The sequence below is a fragment of the Leucoraja erinacea genome, chromosome 6 (genome assembly GCF_028641065.1).
Source record: "Leucoraja erinacea ecotype New England chromosome 6, Leri_hhj_1, whole genome shotgun sequence".
Classification (NCBI taxonomy): domain Eukaryota; kingdom Metazoa; phylum Chordata; class Chondrichthyes; order Rajiformes; family Rajidae; genus Leucoraja; species Leucoraja erinaceus.
Window position 1 is genome coordinate 13,834,325 of NC_073382.1, and position 16,713 is coordinate 13,851,037.

At 45.6% G+C, this 16,713-nt stretch overlaps 1 protein-coding gene across 2 annotated transcripts in view; it reads right to left on the minus strand.

Moving 5' to 3' along the window:
* Nucleotides 1-16,713, minus strand: part of itgbl1 (integrin, beta-like 1) — a 154,139-nt gene that overhangs the window by 44,082 nt on the left and 93,344 nt on the right. For both annotated transcript variants that reach the window (XM_055636650.1, XM_055636649.1), the window contains exon 7: nucleotides 16,493-16,639. In XM_055636650.1, the coding sequence (XP_055492625.1) occupies nucleotides 16,493-16,639 (147 nt within the window). The remainder of the gene's footprint in view (nucleotides 1-16,492; nucleotides 16,640-16,713) is intronic.

Sequence of the window (16,713 nt, forward strand, 5' to 3'; positions counted from 1 at the left end):
AGAGACTGCAGCCTGAAGAAGGGTCCTGACCATGGTGTGTAGGAAGGAACTGCAGATGCCGGTTTACACCGAAGATAGACACAAAATGCTGGAGTAACTCAGTGGGACAGGCGGTATCTCTGGAGAGAAGGAATAGTATGTCCTTTTCCCACCACAGAATGGGGCTGGCCTATTGAGTAGCCCAGCACTTCGTTTTTTGCACAAACTTCAAAAGGAGTGCTCAATGAGATGTCACAATGGATCAGTAAAAATGTAGACACGAGAGACTGCAGATGCTGCAATCTTGAGCAAAACACAAACTGCAAGAGGAACTCTGCAGGTCAGGCAGCATCTGTGGAGGGGTGGTATGCAGGGAGTACTGTACCGTGGGAGGGCAGTACTGAGTGAGCCCCACACAGTTGGAGCGGTAGTGGAGAGTGTCACACAATGGGAGGGGCAGTACTTAGGGAGCTCTGCACTTTTTTTTTTATCATACAAATACTTTTAGTCAAAAAATAAAAAAAATAAACAGAGTATTAACACAATCAAAGACTGCCTATGTTGACAGTTTTGCAAACAAACGATCATCAAATTGATATATCGGCAACTTTGTCGACAAAACACTTGATCTCCCGCGGCGACCAGCGTTCACGGAAGGCCTCCAAAGTCCCCGTGGACACCGCATGTTCCCTCTCCATAGACACGCGGGCACGGACACAGGCCCGGAAAAGGGGCAGGCAGTCAACCCTGGTGCGGCCATCGACTACCCGCTGCCTGGACCCATGAATGGCCATCTTGGCCAGGCCCAGGAGCAGATGGACAGGGGAGATCCCCCCCCCCCCCCTCCCGACCTTCTCCCCTCTGTACTGAGGGAGTGCTGCATTGTGGGAGGGTCAATACTGAGGGAGTGCCACAATGTGGGTGGCTGGGGGGGGCTGTATTGAGCAAAGATCCTATAGCGGAGAGATAGGATCTTTGGTATTGAGGGAATACTGCACTGTGGGACGGGCAGGACTGAGGGAGTACTGCACCATCAAAGATACAGGAAAGAGAACTGAGATTTCTTAGAAAAGAGGCACTGGCTGGACATCTCAACCGTTGCTGCTGTGTCAAGTAGAGGATGAAATCCACTGCACATTTTGATGAAGAATAATGGAGTTTGCCCCAGAGATGGATAGACCAATACTGTAGATTGTAATGTGTAGAAAGTAACTGCAGATGCGGGTATATACCGAAGATAGACACAAAGTGCTGGAGTAAATCAGCATGCCAGGCAGCATCTCTGAAGAAAAATGACGGGTGACCTTGTGGGTCGGGACCCGTTTTGAGTCGGGTCTGAAGAGGGGTTCCGACCTGAAATGCATGCCATCCCTTTTCTCCAGAGATGCTGCCTGACTTGTTGAGTTACTCCAGCACTCTATGCCTATCTTTAGGTAGTAATATTAGGTATTTAGATGAGAGAGAACTGAGGGAGGTGGGTTTATGGAGGAAAATGCTGCTGAGGGAAGAGACCAGTCAGAACCAATAAATGGAAGTATGGGCATGAGGGACAGAATGGTTTGCTATTGGTTTTCTTATGTCCTGATCAATACTTATCACTTCACCAAGATCTTGAAATGACTTGGCTTTACTCTTAAGGTCATAGGGAATAGTAGAATTAGGACATTCGGCCCATCAAGTCTACTCCGCCTTTCAATCATGGCTGATCTATCTCTTTCTCCTAACCCCATTCTCAAGCCTTCTCCCCATAACCTCTGACACCTGTAGTTGAGACCAGTTCATTGGCTATATTTAAGAGGGAGTTAGATGTGGCCCTTGTGGCTAAAGGGATCAGGGGGTATGGAGAGAAGGCAGGTGGGATACTGAGTTGGATGATCAGCCATGATCATATTGAATGGCGGTGCAGGCTCGAAGGGCCGAATGGCCTATACCTGCACCTATTTTCTATGTTTCTATGTACTAATCAAGAATCTATCTCTGCCTTAAAATTATCCACAGCTTTCTCTGGCAAAGAATTCCACAAATTCACCAAGCTGTGACTAAATAAATTTCTCCTCATCTCCTTCCTAAAAGAACGTCCTTTAATTCTGTTGCTGTCTTGCTGTGCAGTGGCATGTCCCAGGAGATAACGATGAACTGGCTTCAGTTTGAGGTGAGATACAAAGGCAAGCCATGCCCGATGCTATCAAGCAGAGCAATGTCACTGGAAGTGTTCCGCGGGTGGTAGGATGGTCCTACATCAGACTTTGTCTGTAATTAGTGCTTTGTTGACTGCCTGGGATTGAAGCAGGAGGGTGTTCCTCTGAAGCTTTGCAGCAGGGTATTAGGTGAGGTGACTCATCAACGACTTTCTCAGCCCTGTTTCCTCCTAGATTGAAGATCGTGTGTGATTATTACAGCCCACAGATGCCCGAGTAACATAGTGTTTATCTGCTGAAAGTGTAGCCTTCCATTTGCTTCACAGACTTGTCTCCTTCAAACCAGCAGCAAACTACCCGTGGAGGAAGATTAAAACAAAAATTACAACCTTTACACTTTGCATTTCTAGTGTAGCATGTGGGCTCAGCTGGAGATGATCCTGAGTAATTACAGTGCACAGGAACACTCAGGGAACTGATGGCATTGAATCAGGAATTTTTTGTGCCACAAAACGCATGAGAAAAGTTCTTTATAAAATATAGTGGTGTTTCAGAGAAAAAACGGATATCGAAATAACTCAAACAGACGCGAGGAGCGACACGATCGCAAGATTGACGAACGCTCACTGTGTGGCTCAAGTGATAGACACCATGCGCGCACCACGCGACAGCAAGAGGGTATCGCCGGCAATGGGACAGAGAATAGCGTATAATGAATCACTCACCTGGAAAAATAATACTAGAGAATAGATAATACGATCGAACTCAAGCTATTAATAAGTCATCCACCTCGAGACTGAGATCATCGCAATATATGCACACTTGAGACAAACAACAACTACCTAACCTTGCGTAGTAGTGTGGTCAGGTGGATGTACTAAGAAATGAGTGTACAGAAATACACAAAAGGAAAGTTCGCATTCGTCGTGAAATCAAACACAAACAGAGGCGGACACCACGGGTAGTGTGATCCACGCAGTGCCTGGACCGTAGACCGTAGATAGCGAGTACCGCAACAGAAGCAGGGTAAACACCCGAGGAAGCGCGCCAGAGTCCGGGTTCTCACAAAACCCGGTATAGCTCCGAGAAGGTAGCGTGAGAGTAAGTGGTACAGCTGAAAAAGATTATCCGTTACACTGCTCTGGTGAGTCCGTGGTCACTTTAAGAACAACGTCCACTGACTGAAAAGAGGTAGAAGAATTCTCGGAAACCATAGTACTGTACTAGGAAAAGAATAAGGCAAAACTTGACTGGAGACTCACGTAAGAATACTGCAGGGGAGAGAGTGAACACAAGTAGAGTTATGTAGAGGATGTAGTTGAGTGGGCGGGTGCCAATGGTAAGCGAGGTGTGTCAGCGAGTTATACGGAGTGTAGCAGGTAAGGTTTAGTCGAAAGAATCAGGACTGCGGTACCTGCTGATCTGATAGCACTGAAGTAAACGGCTCGATGAGTCATCCACTGAAAAGCTCATCAAGACTATGCGTCCCATGAGTCAAACGCAACAATAAATTAGGACGGGACCAATGAGTTGAGAAAATTGTGAAATGTGTTCATATAGTCATTGGTGCTGTAATGGCCCATAGTTTGTAGATGATACAAAATTTGACGGCGTTATAGGTCCAATATAGGTTTGACCTGTTGGAATGTGGACAGAGAAATGGAAGATGGAAAAATCTATCTATTCCGCATTAAAAGTCTCAGTCTTGTATGCATGCGTGGCGTGCGTGCGCTTGTCAAGTCAAGTCAAGAATAAAGACAATCAAGGGAGTCAATGTTTGTGTCTTTTTACTCAGTCCCCGGCACATACGAGATAGACTGACAGTAGCGCTGGTCAAAGTAAAGTTGAAAAGTCGATGGCCTATATGCGAACTACCATGGGTAGAAAATCACAGAAAAGGAGGAGGAACAACAAACACCAAACAAATTTAACCAATCTAACACATATTGCTCTTCTAGTCCTGACACACAGTCAGCTTAGGATAATATAGAAAAGGGAGACCAAACTGGTTCTCCTGTTACATCTAAAAAATTATCCCTGTGATATGCCCACGGTAAAGGGACTTTGCTACGCGTCGGCGAATGCCTGCGTGCGCACGGGAGGATGACATGGCAACGGAGGCGTGGCCTAGTACAGAAAGTAACGCGGGGTCTAGTTTGACGGTGAACGCAGAGGATAGCCTGTAGGAGAAAGCGTGGAGTGAAACGGAGGAACGTGACGGTGGTTTAATAGGATCCTCTCATGAACCCAAAATCGTAAGGGTATATATGTGTTATTGTCGAATACAACCTGGTCGGAGTCTCGAGGAGGCTGCAAAGTCAGCTCGCTTGAATGTCAGTGCTGAAAAAGGTTCCACCAACATTAACACATACATTCAACCTCTGTGTAGGGAGAGGTAGAGCAGGTGAAAGGGGAATATGCAACACTCGCTGCAGAGCCCCCTTGTCCTTGCCGAGCAATTCCCCCCGAACCAGATGGTATTGTTCCCGGACAAGATTGCTTTCCACCGCCGCTGCGTAGAAGCACTTTATGATCCTCGGAGACACTCTGATTTCCTCAATTGGGCCTGAGTGGTAAAGGCCTGCCATGGTATATTCAGAAATATCTGTTCCGGTCGCAGACACAAAAATCTCGCTGAAAGCCCTGTTCGTTATGCGACGGTGACTAGCTACAGTGTCATATCCTCCAGAGGTGGACTCCCCGATTATTTACAACAGTTCACCCTATCCACAGTATCCCCCTTTTAAACTCAATGGAGTGGTCGCACCGGATGATGATTGAACCCTTCCATCCAAAGGTCCATGGATACACTGTCGATCACTTTCATTGTAATTATTGTGCCTGAATGTTCAAGAGATAGGCCTAGGTGGACTCCTTGGCGAGCCGAAAGTAGTGGGCGAGGAGAGCGAAAGCACCCCGTCACGTGCAGGATAAGCCGGTAATTGTGGGAGAAGTGAGATCCCGTGCGTGCAAGAATCCATTACGTCTGAGATCAATGGCAAGACTGCCGCATCACCAGGAAAGCGAATTAGTATCATACAGCATTCACAGACCTGGTTAAGAAATAGTAAGATGTGGGACATGTGGTGGAGATCTCTACAAGACTCGTGTACAGGAAAATCCAGCACAGGTCATGGCTATAAGTGATTAGTGAAATTTAGACAGGCCGGTACAAAAAAGGCAAAGTACACGCAAAGTACTACATGAAGTAAGGGTGCATCTGTTCAGTGGAAACCCCAGCACAGCAACGATTGGAGGGCAAAAAAAAAAAAGTCAGAACTAACGATGGCTCAAAGCTGATGCCGGGAAGTGGTAGTCTACCTAATCGATGTATTCCCCGGGTGCACAGAGCTGCGTAAAAAAGATACTCCGTGGGTATGGAGAAAGACAAATGGCGCGCAGAATGGTAGGGGAAAAATAAAGAGCCAATGGCGTGGGTAAGCGAAGAACAAGGGAAAGGAAGTATCCAGGATCAGATAATACAAATCGAGAAAGGAGGAAAAGAATACACGCCAGGGAGGGTCTCATATGGAAATGAAAGGAAGAGGAAGGGGGAATTGAAAGAGATACCACCAGAATAAAAGATTCCGGACATCACGCGTAGCGTTCTGCAGTACGTCGGCTTAGATGTTGCCACGCGTGCTAGAATGTGGTAATTTTACGTAGAAACCGCAGATTACAGATGGGGGCAAACTATAGGCAACAGACGGGGGTGACTAAAGGGGGGTAACGGAATTGGATTAAAACATTGGATGAGTGACAGATACTAAGTCCTTATATAGCTGTGTAAGGGCGATTACAGTGAGTTTACGGCAAAAGCGGGTAATGGAGGACGATGGGGAGATGTACGAGAACTTTATCACCGAACTTACCGGGAAAAAGAGATCGGCGTCCTACATCCTATCTTTGTCGCACGTTATGACGATTCTAGCAGTATAATACGAGCTAACAGAAATAGACACTGGTAGTGTTCAAAGGTCACACGAAAATGGAATAAAAAATTTACTAATAACGCACGTACGTTGTTGGAGTCCACCAAAGCAGAATAGTGGAGAGGTATAATGTGGCACACTATCCCACTACTGGAGAGTTGGCGAAGACAGAAAGGCTCTGCAAAGTCCTACTCAAAGGGGCGATGAGGCCAAGGGGGGTGCTGTGAAGATACGAGGCCACCCCCCACCGCCCTAATACCCCTCCCCCCCCCGGTTTTCACACCCCCCTCTCACCCCTCCCCCCATCAGTTCAAGTGTCACAATGTCCCCCCTCCCGAACCGGTACAGTGAAACAGAATATTCCACCACCTTCCAGTGATGTCTTTCAAACCCACGCCTCTGGCGCTTGTCAGTTACAATATCCATGGGTACGCGTTATACGTGTGATCTTTAATAGATGTCCCTTTACGTGAGGATACACAGAAAGTAATTACAATGTGGTATGAGGTCACGGCGAGACTATCCTATAGTCAAACTCATCCCACGGGACAATGAGTATGGCCACACAGTCTAGATAGTGAGAATGTTACGATGCATGTGAGATACTTGCCTTCTTGCTCAAAGGTTGTATTGATAGTGTCATAGTCGATACATAAGGAACAATGAATGTCAATCACCGGAAATCATCGGAGTGGTTGCAGCTGTATAAACCGTTGGTTGCCCCCACTAACCATTGTTACCAGCTCTGATTGCCGTATTACAGGGAGAATGTAAAGGCTTCGGAGAGGGTACAGAAGTGGTTCACCAGAATGTTGGCTGGATTTGTGGGCATTAGATATAAGGAGAGGTTGGACAGATGGGTGACACGGTAGACTTGCTGCCATACAGAGCCCAGAGAACCGGGTTCGATCCTGACCATGGGTGGTGTATGTACGGAGTTTGTACGTCCTCCCTGTGACCTGCGAGGGTTTTCTCCAAGATCGTTGATTTCCCCTGTACTCCAAAGACAGGAGGGCATAGCTTGAAGTTAAAAGGGGGCAAAATTTCCAGGAGATTTACTCAGTAAGATTTTTAGATAGAGAATAGTAGGTGCCTAGAATCCGCTGGTAGTGAGATGGGAGAAGTAGATATAATGACAACATTTGAGAGGAATTTAGACAAGCACGTAAATATACAGGAGATGGGGGCTGGGGGGGCCGGGATGGTGGGGGGTTAGGGGGTATAAACCATTTCTAAGCAGATGGCATGAGTTTAATTTGGTATCATAGACAGCACAGACATCATGGCCGAAGGGCCTGTGCTCTACAGTTCCATGTTCAGGGTTCTTGTGCCAAAGAGATTGAGAGATGTGGGAGGAAGGCGAGATCAGGGACTTTAAGTGGCATTGCTTGGCGGAGCAGATCTGAAGGGCTCAATGCTGCAAATTTTATACATTTCTATGTTTCTATCACACTCACCCTACCCTCTTCCTCTCACCAATTCACCCTGTAGAAACAAGGAACTGCAGATGCTGGTTTACAAAAAAAGACACAAAGCACTCGAGTAACTCAGCAGGTTACAATCCCCAAAGTGCTGGAGAACCCAGTCTGATGAAGAGTCTGGACCAGAAATGTCACCTATCCATGTTCTCCAGGGATTCAACCTGACGTACTGAGTACCTCCAGCATTTTATGTACTTTTTTCCCTCCATTTACCATCTCCTTCTGTTGTTCTCTCCCTCTCGCAGTAGAACAGCACTTCCTGATATTCAGACCTGTTCACCTTCCTGCGGAGCTGACTCTCACAGGGAGGGGTGGACTTGAAGAGCAGGATTGAATTTAAGGGGAAGCTGGAGGGATAGACATAGAGGGTATATGGTGTTGGGGGAGATGGAGAGGGGTGGGAGGAAGCTGGTGTGGATGAGGAACAAGCAGAGGGGCTGAATGGCCTGTTGCTGTCTTGTATGTTCTGTGTAAAGAATATATTTTATCTTAAGGGTAAAATGAGGGCAGAAGCAATAGGTAGCAAGGTGAAAAGTAAAAGTGGCAGGCAGACAAAACCAAGGCAAAAATCAAAAAGGGCCACTTTTCAACATAATTGTATAAGGGGTAAGAGCGTTGTAAAAACAAGCCTGAAGGCTTTGTGTCTCAATGCAAGGAGTATTCGTAATAAGGTGGATGAGTTGAACGTGCAGATAGCCATTAATGATTATGATATAGTTGGGACCACGGAGACATGGCTCCAGGGTGACCAAGGCTGGGAGCTGAACATCCAGGGATATTCAATATTCAGGAGGGATAGAGAGAAAGGAAAAGGAGGTGGGGTAGGGTTGCTGGTTAGAGTGGAGATTAACGCAATGGCAAGGAAGGACATTAGTTTGGAGGATGTGGAATCGGGATGGGTAGAGCTGGGAAACACTAAGGGGCAGAAAACGCTGGTGGGTGTTGTATACAGGCCACTTAACAGCAGTAGTGAAGTTGGAGATGGTATCAAATAGGAAATTAGAAATGCGTGCGAAAAAAGGCAAAACAGTTATAATGGGTGACTTCAATCTACATATAGATTGGGTGAATCAAATTGGCATGGGTGCTGAGGAAGAGGATTTCTTGGAATGTATGCGGGATAGTTATTTAAATCAACATGTAGAGGAACCAACGAGAGAGCAGGCTATTTTAGACTGGGTATTGAGTAATGAGGAAGGGTTAGTTAGCAATCTTGTTGTGCGTGCCCCCTTGGGCAAGAGTGACCATAATATGGTTGAGTTCTTCATTAGGATGGAGTGAGACATTGTTAATTCAGAAACAATGGTGCTGAACTTAAAGAAAGGTAACTTTGAGGGTATGAGACGTGAATTGGCCAAGATTGACTGGCAATTAATTCTAAAGGGTTGACGGTGGATATGCAATGGAAGGCATTTAAAGACTGCATGGATGAACTACAAAAATTGTTCATCCCAGTTTGGCAAAAGAATAAATCAGGGAAGGTAGTGCATCCGTGGATAACAAGGGAAATCAGGGATAGTATCAAAGCGAAGGATGATGCGTACAAATTAGCCAGAAAATGCAGCATACCAGAGGACTGGGAGAAATTCAGAGACCAGCAGAGGAGGACAAAGAGCTTAATTAGGAAAGGAAAAATAGATTATGAAAGAAAACTGGCAGGGAACATAAAAACTGACTGCAGAGGTTTTTATAGATATGTGAAAAGAAAGAGATTAGTTAAAACAAATGTAGGTCCCTTGCAGTCAAAAACAGGTGAGTTGATCATGGGGAACAAGGATATGGCGGATCAATTGAATAACTACTTTGGTTCCGTCTTCACTAAGGAAGACATAAATAATCTGCCGGAAATAGCAGGGCACCGCGGGTCAAAGGAGTTGGAGGAATTGAGTGAAATCCAGGTTAGTCGGGAAGTGGTGTTGGGTAAATTGAATGGATTAAAGGCCAGATAGGCTGCATCCCAGAGTACTTAAGGAAGTAGCTCCAGAAATAGTGGTTGCATTAGTAATAATCTTTCAAATCTCTTTAGATTCTAGAGTAGTTCCTGAGGATTGGCGGGTAGCAAACGTAACCCCACTTTTTAAGAAGGGAGGGAGAGAGAAAATGGGGAATTACAGACAAGTTAGTCTAACATCGGTAGTGGGGAAACTGCTAGAGTCAGTTATTAAAGATGGGATAGCAGCACATTTGGAAAGTGGTGAAATCATTGGACAAAGTCAGCATGGATTTACGAAAGGTAAATCATGTCTGACGAATCTTATAGAATTTTTCGAGGATGTGACTAGTAGCGTGGATAGGGGAGAACCAGTGGATGTGGTGTATCTGGACTTCCAGAAGGCTTTCGACAAGGTCCCACATAAGAGATTAGTATACAAACATAAAGCACACGGCATTGGGGGTTCAGTATTGTTGTGGATAGAGAACTGGCTGGCAAACAGGAAGCAAAGAGTAGGAGTAAACGGGTCCTTTTCACAATGGCAGGCAGTGACTAGTGGGGTACCGCAAGGCTCAGTGCTGGCACCCCAGCTATTTACAATATATATTAATGATCTGGATGAGGGAATTGAAGGCAATATCTCCAAGTTTGCGGATGACACTAAGCTGGGGGGCAGTGTTAGCTGTGAGGAGGATGCTAGGAGACTGCAAGGTGACTTGGATAGGCTGGGTGAGTGGGCAAATGTTTGGCAGATGCAGTATAATGTGGATAAATGTGAGGCTATCCATTTTGGTGGCAAAAACAGGAAAGCAGACTATTATCTAAATGGTGGCCGATTAGGAAAAGAGGAGATGCAGCGAGACCTGGGTGTCATGGTACACCAGTCATTGAAAGTAGGCATGCAGGTGCAGCAGGCAGTGAAGAAAGCGAATGGTATGTTAGCTTTAATAGCAAAAGGATTTGAGTATAGGAGCAGGGAGGTTCTACTGCAGTTGTACAGGGTCTTGGTGAGACCACACCTAGAGTATTGCGTACAGTTTTGGTCTCCAAATCTGAGGAAGGACATTATTGCTATAGAGGGAGTGCAGAGAAGGTTCACCAGACTGATTCCTGGGATGTCAGGAGTGTCTTATGAAGAAAGACTGGATAGACTTGGTTTATACTGTCTAGAATTTAGGAGGTTGAGAGGGGATCTTATAGAAACTTACAAAATTCTTAAGGGGTTGGACAGGCTAGATGCAGGAAGATTGCTCCCGATGTTGGGGAAGTCCAGGACAAGGGGTCACAGCTTAAGGATAAGGGGGAAATCCTTTAAAACCGAGATGAGAAGAACTTTTTTCACACAGAGAGTGGTGAATTTCTGGAACTCTCTGCCACAGAGGGTAGTCGAGGCCAGTTCATTGGCTATATTTAAGAGGGAGTTAGATGTGGTCTTGTGGCTAAAGGGATCAGAGGGTATGGAGAGAACTATGTTTCTATGTTAAGGTGTTCTCTGGGTACAGACGGGGAGTTTGGCTCTGAATACGGGAAGGTGTAGCTGATACACCCTCCTGTGCCTTGGCACAAAACGCCCAGCATCTCTGGAGAATTAATGGGTCAGTTTTGATTAATAAATGCCATTCCGGTATCAGCCCTGGGCCCACTGATAAATACAATAGCTCCCGCACCCACATCTCCACAAGGTTACATTTCTCAACCCCTCTGTTGTCCCATCCCTCCTTCTCTGCAACCAGCTTCATTATCCAAAACTTCTCATCTTTTTATTTCACATATGGCACACTTGCCTTCATTGCAAGGGGCATTGACTAGACAAATGTGGATGTCATGATGTAACTAGAATGCTGCATGGATTAGAGGGTTTCAGCTACAGGGAGAGGTTGGATAGACTTGGATTGTTTTGTCCCGAATGTCAGAGGTTGAGGGGAGACTTAACAGAAGTATTATGAGAGGCATAGATGGGATAGACAGTCAGAATCTTTCACCCAGGTTAGAAATGTCCAACACTGGAGGGCATAGCCTTAGGGTGAGAGGGGGAAAATATAATGAAGATGTGCGGGGCAAATCTTTTACACTGGTGGTGGGTATGGGGCAATAGGGGACCTGGAACGCATTGCCAGGAGGTAGCTACGATAGTGGCGTTTAATAGGCTTTTAGATAGACTCATGGATATTATGTAGCCAGCTCTTGATTTAATCGTCCAGGCCCAGTCAAAATGAAATGACAGGTTATCCCTGCTATGCTGTTTGTGTACACACTATACAGATGGATGATTTGATCAAGGTAACCCCATATCCCCAGCCTGCAGGCATTAATAATATCTCTACTTTTAACCAAAGCCTCCACACACCAACCATCAATCCTGCCTACATCCATGTTCCACCAACAACAAGGCCATGCATGTGTATGTATGTCCACACTGGTATACGCACACAGGCATACACACTTAAAGGTAGAATTCACATGCATGTGCATAGACACACATACACTCCCATTCAATGTGCCCTTGACTTGCACGCATTCATGCATGCACACATATGCTTTTTCACACACACACACACACACACTCCAACACACACAGACAAATTCATTATTGTCATTCATCAGTAGTCACTGACAAATCTTGGCTTTGCATCTAATTTAGAAATACATCATTAAGCAAATTAGTGAAGCATCAGATATTGTAAAGAGCAAGTTAGCGCAGTTCTCAATATTAGAAACTTCAGCAGCCATCTGTATTCATGAACTTTGACCCATCCAGGCAGAAAGCCTAACCTGGCGGAGTGAGAGAGTGCTGCACATTTGAAGATGCCCTCTTTTAGGCAAGACATGATACTTTGCCTCCTCTCTGTAGACTTAAAAGATCCATCTCCACTCTTCCAATTCAGACTTCCTGCCCTTTCCAAGTGTAATTGCTCCATCATTGGCACGCTGCGCCTTCAGTTGCCTAGTCACTGAGTTCTGGTAATGGTTACTGATTCTCTCTACTTCACTCCTCTCTCTCCTCTTTCAAGTCCCTCTTGAACCTCTGTTCATCTGCAATGTCTTTCCGCACAGCAAGGCAAATGTCTTCATTCTGCATCCTTATGCTCTCTGCACCCACCACCCACTCTGTTCCAACCCCCACACCTATCACCCAATATCCAACCCCACAGTCACCAACATTCACGGAATGCTTCTTGCTTTTGTTTAAACAAATGGACTGTGGGAGGATGATCTCTGTTTTCGGTGTAATATCTTTTCCTCCAGTATGCTTCAGTGAACACGTCAACAATAACAGGCCTCAAACTGCAACTCGATGTCTGAGATTGAAGGCATGTTGATTTTGGCGTTATCATTTAACTTCCCTCTCCTCTTGTACATTGGCTCCAGTCAAGAAATGCATGTTAAAAAAAAAAGAGGAGGAAGGTGTGAGATTTAGCAAGAGAATACCAATGCTTGGTGTCCATGCGGCTGAAAGTACAGTCATCGATGAGCTTGAGGCACGTCAGGTATTTGAGCAGCTGACACAAAGCCTGCGCCATGCTTGGCTGCAATTGAGTCTTTAGCCATGCGATTCTGCAGGTGCAGCGCAGTCAGGTACTTGAAGTATGACGAATCTTCCAATCTTGAGATTGTAATTTCCATTACTAATCAGCTCTATGTTCACCTGCATCTGTCCCTCTCTCTCTCTCTCTCTCTGAGATACTTGGATTGATAATTGCTCACTTGTCAAGACTTCTTTTTTTTTTAGAATAGAATAGTTTCTTTATTGTCATTGTAACATGGGCCATGTACAACGAAATTTAAAAATTAAACTTCCACTTCACAGAGACATTTCCAAACATAATGAGAAGCTTCTTTCTGAGCAGCGAGCCAAACAATTTAACAAATAAAGTCAGCAAATGTTTGGTTTTCCACATATTTGTTTTGGCACTGGTGGATGAGAATTCACCCGGGAATAATGAGTCGGGCAAGCTGTTTGTTGCAACATTGGGGCTAATTTTTCAATGCTATATCCAATGCTTAGCAAGGAAGGAATCAGAAAGCATTGCAACATAACAAGAGACTCTTCAAAGATAGACACAAAAACCTGGAGTAACTCGGCGGGTCAGGCTGCTTCTGAAAAGGAAGAGGTGATGTTTCAAGTGGAGACCATTCTTCGGATCAGATCAGACTATTCAAATCCATAATGCTTGCGGAGTTTCCAAGTCCCCTTCAAGCATTTATCTCTTTCAAGTATTTCTCCAATTGGTTTGAGAATGTTTCAATGGTCTTTCATGTTCCAGATCATAAACGTTACTGCAAAACAATTTCTCCCCCTCGGGTCCGTCTGTGTTCACTTCACCCCATGTTCCCTGCTCACACTGCGGTATGGTCATTGAGTTGAGTTGAGAACTTGCATCAGAACTGACAGATAGCCCATATAAAGAGGTGGAAGAGAAGGACGATACAGGGGCTTGTCTGTAATGGAAGAAACTAGATGAGGTGGGGGATGATGGCCAGATGGATCCAGAGGAAGGTAGGGAGGCAGGAGTTTAGAGACAGAGGCCGGAAGGTGATACATTGAAATAGAGAAAAAGGAAGACAAACACACTTTAAGGATTACTGCCGGCTCAGTCTTGCTGACAATGGTCAGAGTGCTGCAGTATTCCAACCCCCTGGTCCCATCTCGAGTCGAGACCGCTGCGTTAACGATTTCCCTGGGGGCATCAGTTGTGTATTGTGCACGGATTGAAACTCATCGCAGAAAACTAGAATGGATACACATACACAAGCAAGTGGCAAGTGGATCAGGATTAATTTCCAATCTCATTTAGTGTCTGTGTTTCCGATAACATCACCTGGAACGGTCTCCTCCACATTCTCTCCCGCCCCGGCATTACGGGCTGTTTGCTTTCTACATTTCCACAGGCTACACATTCTCAACACTGAAGTGATTTAAAGCTGAGCTGGTTCTCATGACAGTTGCCCTCTACCCTCCTCGGTGGTTTCTGAGCTATGCACTGCATCTCCGGCTTCTCAACGCTGTATGATTTCCGGCAACGCTGACTTGGGCAACAACTGAGGTGTTAAAACCAACCACGCCTTCATCCTGCTTCGGGAGTCAACGTTATTCCCTCCTCAACACTGAAGCAAAGCAATGTTACAGGCCCTCCGAATAATTTACAGGGAGGCAATTTCATTGATGTTTATTACAGAATGAGAATCTCAAAGGACATTACGAGACCATTACATTAACACTGATTGATAAAGAACCGGTCATTATTAAAATTAAGAAGGGTCTCGACCCAAAACGTCACCCATTCCTCTTCTCCAGAGATGCTGCCTGTCCCGTTGAGTTACTCCAGCATTTTGTGTCTATCTTCAATTTAAACCAGCATCTGCAGTTCTTTCCATAGAAACATAGAAAATAGGTGCAGGAGTAGGCCATTCAGCCCTTTGAGCCTGCACCGCCATTCAATATGATCATGGCTGATCATCCAACTCAGTATCCTGTACCTGCCTTCTCTCTATACCCCCTGATCCCTTTAGCCACAAGGGCCACATCTAACTCCCTCTTTAAATATAGCCAATGAACTGGCCTCAACTACCTTCTGTGGCAGAGAGTTCCAGAGACTCACCATTCTCTGTCATTATTAAGACTTGATAACTACCATCATCAAGTTCCATTTGAACATCATCTCTCCCTTATCTGGTTTCAGCTGTCACCTACGCCCCACTGATCTTTAGTCTGCCCTTGCCACTTGTTCCATCTATCTATTTTTTTTCTCCTTACCAGGTACCACCTATTACTTACCAACCTCTGTATCAATATCCCTCCCTCACCCAACTGGCTCAGTCTGCCCAACATCCCCCCACCCACCCGTTTCTACCTATCACCAACTATCCCCTTTTGTCTCTCCCCCCGCCTCTCGCCTCTTTATACTGGCTATGTCTCAGTGGCGCAGGCAGGGGTGAGAGAAGGGAACTACCTGAGAGCAAGGAAGAGTACATTTAAGTTGAGGAATTGCTGAGCTGAGTGCCAGCATTTGTCAGTGGAAACAGGGTAACGGGTGTATGTTAAAAATGTAGTGAGACAGATGCTATAAAAATCAGAGCAGTGATTCCACAAACCATCCCTGGGTTACAAACGCTCGTGCTTTGGGCACTGCTACCCCTTTATTATGATAACATTACCAGTTGCTGGTGATGAGATCTAATTATGCCCCACTTAGGAAAGCTGAACGAAAACCTCTGGAGACTTTGTGCCCCACCCAAGGTTTCCGTGTGGTTACCGGAGCTTTTTGTCAGTCTCCCTACCTGCTTCCACTAACTGCAACCTCCGGCAACCACCTGCAACCTCCGGGAACCGCACGGAAACCTTGGGTGGGGCGCAAAGTCTCCAGAGGTCCCCGTTCAGGTTTCCTAAGTGGGACAGGGGCATTACTATGTGCAAACTAGCTGCTGCTTTTGCTATGTTACCTCATTGACCACTGAGTCAATGAGGTACTGAGGGTACACCACAGTGTCAGAGATTGGACTTTTCTTCCTTCTCAGGTTCCTTTTCCTTCCTTCTCTACAAGATCCATGGGACTGTTTTGCGAAAGAGTTTTCCTTGGCATTCAGGATCAATATCAACAAATAAAAAGACAATTTGGTCATTGTTATTTGCAGATGGAAGCTTCCTCTACCAACACTGATTGCTGCATTTCCAACGTTACCACAGTGATCACATCAGGAGCATTTCACCATCTGTGAAGCTTTTTGGTCACAGAGTGAGGCTGTGAAAGATGCTCAAGAAACACAATTTTATTTTCTTCAGTGTTGGCTGACATTTGAAGGTTATTTTACTGGGAGGCCAATACCTGGCCACGTCACACCTTTGCCCACAGGAGCTGAATGCTCCCACGACCTGTCACAATCCATCAGTATCTGCAACCTGAATGTCCTGTCTCCTGCCCTGGTGATGGGGCATAGACGAGATGTAATTTCCAGATGAGCATCAGCGCATCTGATTGATTTTGTTCATGTTAAGGCAGAAATGCAAAATTTTAAAGAGTAGGCACCTACCTGTGCCTGAACAGGACAACTTAGAGTTTCCTTGGCATTTCCGTGAACTTTGCTCAGGTGAAATGGGGCAGGAGACAGGGTGCTCGCATGTTCTACCTGTCCAGCCTTCCCTGCAGTCACACTTTCCACAGTTGCATTGTCCGTGACCTTCAGAGTAAAGTGGAGACATTAGAGGGTGATGCATAATAGCGATACTTACTTTCCACACCAACTGATAGTTG